This window comes from Coregonus clupeaformis, unplaced genomic scaffold (assembly GCF_020615455.1).
Source record: "Coregonus clupeaformis isolate EN_2021a unplaced genomic scaffold, ASM2061545v1 scaf0292, whole genome shotgun sequence".
Lineage (NCBI taxonomy): Eukaryota > Metazoa > Chordata > Actinopteri > Salmoniformes > Salmonidae > Coregonus > Coregonus clupeaformis.
In genome coordinates this window covers 365,001-370,000 of record NW_025533747.1, presented here as the reverse complement: position 1 = coordinate 370,000, position 5,000 = coordinate 365,001, and the positions used below count along the sequence as shown (strand labels likewise).

Below are 5,000 nucleotides of genomic sequence, written 5' to 3'. Positions count from 1 at the left end.
GTGCAGTTGGCCCTGGGTTCCTCCTAATGCAAGACAATGCTAGACCTCATGTGGCTGGAGTGTGTCAGCAGTTCCTGCAAGAGGAAGGCATTGATGCTATGGACTGGCCCGCCCGTTCCCCAGACCTGAATCCAATTGAGCACATCTGGGACATCATGTCTCGCTCCATCCACCAACGCCACGTTGCACCACAGACTGTCCAGGAGTTGGCGGATGCTTTAGTCCAGGTCTGGGAGGAGATCCCTCAGGAGACCATTCGCCACCTCATCAGGAGCATGCCCAGGCGTTGTAGGGAGGTCATACAGGCACGTGGAGGCCACACACACTACTGAGCCTCATTTTGACTTGTTTTAAGGACATTACATCAAAGTTGGATCAGCCTGTAGTGTGGTTTTCCACTTTAATTTTGAGGGTGACTCCAAATCCAGACCTCCATGGGTTGATAAATTTGATTTCTATTGATAATTTGTGTGATTTTGTTGTCAGCACATTCAACTATGTAAAGAAAAAAGTATTTAATAAGATTATTTCATTCATTCAGATCTAGGATGTGTTGTTTAAGTGTTACCTTTATTTTTTTGAGCAAGTATTTGATACACTGCCGATTTTGCAGGTTTTCCTACTTACAAAGCATGTAGAGGTCTGTAATTTTTATCATAGGTACACTTCAACTGTGAGAGACAGAATCTAAAACAAAAATCCAGAAAATCACATTGTATGATTTTTAAGTAATTAATTAGCATTTTATTGCATGACATAAGTATTTGATCACCTACCAACCAGTAAGAATTCCGGCGCAATTATTAGAAAATGGAAGAAGTTCAAGATGACGGTCAATCACCCTCGGTCTGGGGCTCCATGCAAGATCTCACCTCGTGGGGCATTAATGATCATGAGGAAGGTGAGGGATCAGCCCAGAACTACACGGCAGGACCTGGTCAATGACCTGAAGAGAGCTGGGACCACAGTCTCAAAGAAAACCATTAGTAACACACTACGCCGTCATGGATTAAAATCCTGCAGCACACGCAAGGTCCCCCTGCTCAAGCCAGCGCATGTCCAGGCCCGTCTGAAGTTTGCCAATGACCATCTGGATGATCCGGAGGAGGAATGGGAGAAGGTCATGTGGTCTGATGAGACAAAAATAGAGCTTTTTGGTCTAAACTCCACTCGTCGTGTTTGGAGGAAGAAGAAGGATGAGTACAACCCCAAGAACACCATCCCAACCGTGAAGCATGGAGGTGGAAAATTTATTCTTTGGGGATGCTTTTCTGCAAAGGGGACAGGACGACTGCACCGTATTGAGGGGAGGATGGAAGGGGCCATGTATCGCGAGATCTTGGCCAACAACCTCCTTCCCTCAGTAAGAGCATTGAAGATGGGTCGTGGCTGGGTCTTCCAGCATGACAACGACCCGAAACACACAGCCAGGGCAACTAAGGAGTGGCTCCGTAAGAAGCATCTCAAGGTCCTGGAGTGGCCTAGCTAGTCTCCAGACCTGAACCCAATAGAAAATCTTTGGAGGGAGCTGAAAGTCCGTATTGCCCAGCGACAGCCCCGAAACCTGAAGGATCTGGAGAAGGTCTGTATGGAGGAGTGGGCCAAAATCCCTGCTGCAGTGTGTGCAAACCTGGTCAAGACCTACAGGAAACGTATGATCTCTGTAATTGGAAACAAAGGTTTCTGTACCAAATATTAAGTTCTGCTTTTCTGCTGTATCAAATACTTATGTCATGCAATAAAATGCAAATTAATTACTTAAAAATCACACAATGTGATTTTCTGGATTTTTGTCGTCTCTCACAGTTGAAGTGTACCTATGATAAAAATTACAGACCTCTACATGCTTTGTAAGTAGGAAAACCTGCAAAATCGGCAGTGTATCAAATACTTGTTCTCCCCACTGTACATACACACACACACGTACGCACACACACACTCATATATACACACACTTGCTCATATACACACACATCCTATATCATAAATGACGTTTGTGTGCATGTGTGTTCCAGGAAACTACCGTAACGCCCATGACGTGCTGTTCAGTATGCACACTGAGCTGCGGACGCAGAAGATCAGAATCCCTGCTGAGATGAACACCAACCTCATGATCCTCCACTCATACATCCTGGTTAAGGTAGAACTACACTACCCAGCATCCTCCACTCATACATCCTGGTTAAGGTAGAACTACACTACCCAGCATCCTCCACTCATACATCCTGGTTAAGGTAGAACTACACTACCCAGCATCCTCCACTCATACATCCTGGTTAAGGTAGAACTACACTACCCAGCATCCTCCACTCATACATCCTGGTTAAGGTAGAACTACACTACCCAGCATCCTTTGCTGCTATACCACTACACTACCCAGCATCCTTTGCTGCTATACCACTACACTACCCAGCATCCTCTACTGCTATACCACTACACTACCCAGCATCCTCTACTGCTATACCACTACACTACCCAGCATCCTCTACTGCTATACCACTACACTACCCAGCATCCTCTACTGCTATACCACTACACTACCCAGCATTCTCCAGGGGCCTAGCCCGGACCATGAAAAACAGCCTGAGACCTTTCGTCCTCCTCCACCAAACTTTACAGTTGGCACTATGCATTCGGGCAGGTATCGTTCTTCTAGCATTCGCCAAACCCAGATTCGTCCGTCGGACTGCCAGATGGTGAAGCTTGATACATCACTCCAGAGAACGCGTTTCCACTGCTCCAGAGTCCAATGGCGGCGAGATTTACACCATTCCAGCCGACGCTTGGCATTGCGCATGGTGATCTTAGGCTTGTGTGCGGCTGCTCGGCCATGCAAACCCATTTCATGAAGCTCCCGACGACTTGTGCTGACGTTGTTTCCAGAGGCAGGTTGGAGCTCGGTAGTGAGTGTTGCAACCGAGGACAGACAATTTTTGTGCGCTACACGCTTCAGCACTCGCCGGTCCCGTTCTGTGAGCTTGTGTGGTCTACCACTTCGTGGCTGAGCCGTTGTTGCTCCTAGACGTTTCCACTTCACAATAACAGCACTTACAGTTGACCAGGGCAGCTCTAGCAGGGCAGAAATTTTACGAACTGACTTGTTGGAAAGGTGGCATCCTATGACTGTGCCACGTTGAAAGTCACTGAGCTCTTCAGTAAGGCCATTCTACTGCCAATGTTTGTCTATGGAGATTGCATGGCTGTGCTCGATTTTATACACCACTAATTTGTAGGAGTGTCCACATACTTTCGTATATATATATATAGTGTAGAACTACACTACGGAGCATCCTCCACTCATACATCCTGGTTAGGGTAGAACTACACTACCCAGCATCCTCCACTCCTACATCCTGGTTAAGGTAGAACTACACTACCCAGCATCCTCCACTCATACATCCTGGTTATGGTAGAACTACACTACCCAGCATCCTCCACTCATACATCCTGGTTAAGGTAGAACTACACTACCCAGCATCCTCCACTCATACATCCTGGGTAGGGTAGAACTACACTACCCAGCATCCTCCACTCATACATCCTGGTTAGGGTAAAACTACACTACCCAGCATCCTCCACTCCTACATCCTGGTTAAGGTAGAACTACACTACCCAGCATCCTCCACTCATACATCCTGGTTAATGTAGAACTACACTACTGGGGGCCAGTTGATGATACCTGATGCTGTGATTATGGATTGATTGATGTATTGGTTGATTGATGTATTGACTGGTTGATGTATTGACTGGTTGATGTATGTATGGAGTGGTTGATCTATTGGTTGATTGATTTATGTATTGGTTGATGTATGTATGGACTGGTTGATGTATGGATTGGTTGATGTATTGTTTGATTGATGCATTGTTTGATTGATGTATTGAGTGGTTGATGTATTGATTGATTGATTGATGTGTATGAAAATGTATGCACTCACTAACTGTAAGTTGCTCTAGATAAGAGCGTCTGCTAAATGACTAAAATGTAAATGTATTGGTTGATTGGTTGATTTATTGATTGATGTATTGGTTGATGTATTTATTAATTGATGTATTGATTGGTTGATTTCAGATCCATGTGAAGAGAGGGGATCATCTGAAAGGAGCTCGCATGCTCATCAGAGTCTCCAACAACATCAGCAAATTCCCCTCCCGTGGGTACCACACACACACACACACAGACACACAGACACACACACACACAGAGACACACACACAGACACACACACACACACACACACAGACACACACAGACACACACACACACACACACACACACACACACACACACACACACACACACACACACACACACACACACACACACACACACACACACAGACACACACACAGAGACACACACACACACACACACAGACACACACACACAGACACACACACACACACACACAGACACACACACACACACACACACACACACACACACACAGACACACACACAGAGACACACACACACAGACACACACACACACACAGAGACACACACACACAGACACACACACACACACACACACACACTCAAGCACACACACACACACACACACATACACACACACACACACAGACACACACACACACACAGACACACACACACACACACAGACACACACAGACACACACACACACACACACACACACACAGAGACAAAGACACACACACACTCAAGCACACACACACACAGACACACATCACACACAGACACACACACACACACACACACACACACACACACACACACACACACACACACACAGACAAAAGCTGTGTTCGAAAACTCATACTAACCCACTAACAGTACTATTTGTGATGTAAATTGAGTGCTTATTGGTCATAGTATGGATAGAGTTAGTATTCCAAAGGTTCCCGGATGTCGTGCTACATTCGCCAAAATACGAAGTATACACGCAGTGGACACTATTTCCGTGCTTTTAGGGCCCATAATGCAATTCTTCAGAAAATGGGCGTGGCTTCACAACGTTTT

The 5,000-nt window shown here is 45.9% G+C and overlaps 1 protein-coding gene across 1 annotated transcript in view; it reads left to right on the top strand.

Moving 5' to 3' along the window:
• wdr19 (WD repeat domain 19) overlaps positions 1-5,000 on the top strand; it is a 108,925-nt gene that overhangs the window by 83,968 nt on the left and 19,957 nt on the right. The window contains exons 33-34 of the mRNA XM_045214640.1: positions 2,016-2,140; positions 4,070-4,151. Of these exons, the coding sequence (XP_045070575.1) occupies positions 2,016-2,140; positions 4,070-4,151 (207 nt within the window). The remainder of the gene's footprint in view (positions 1-2,015; positions 2,141-4,069; positions 4,152-5,000) is intronic.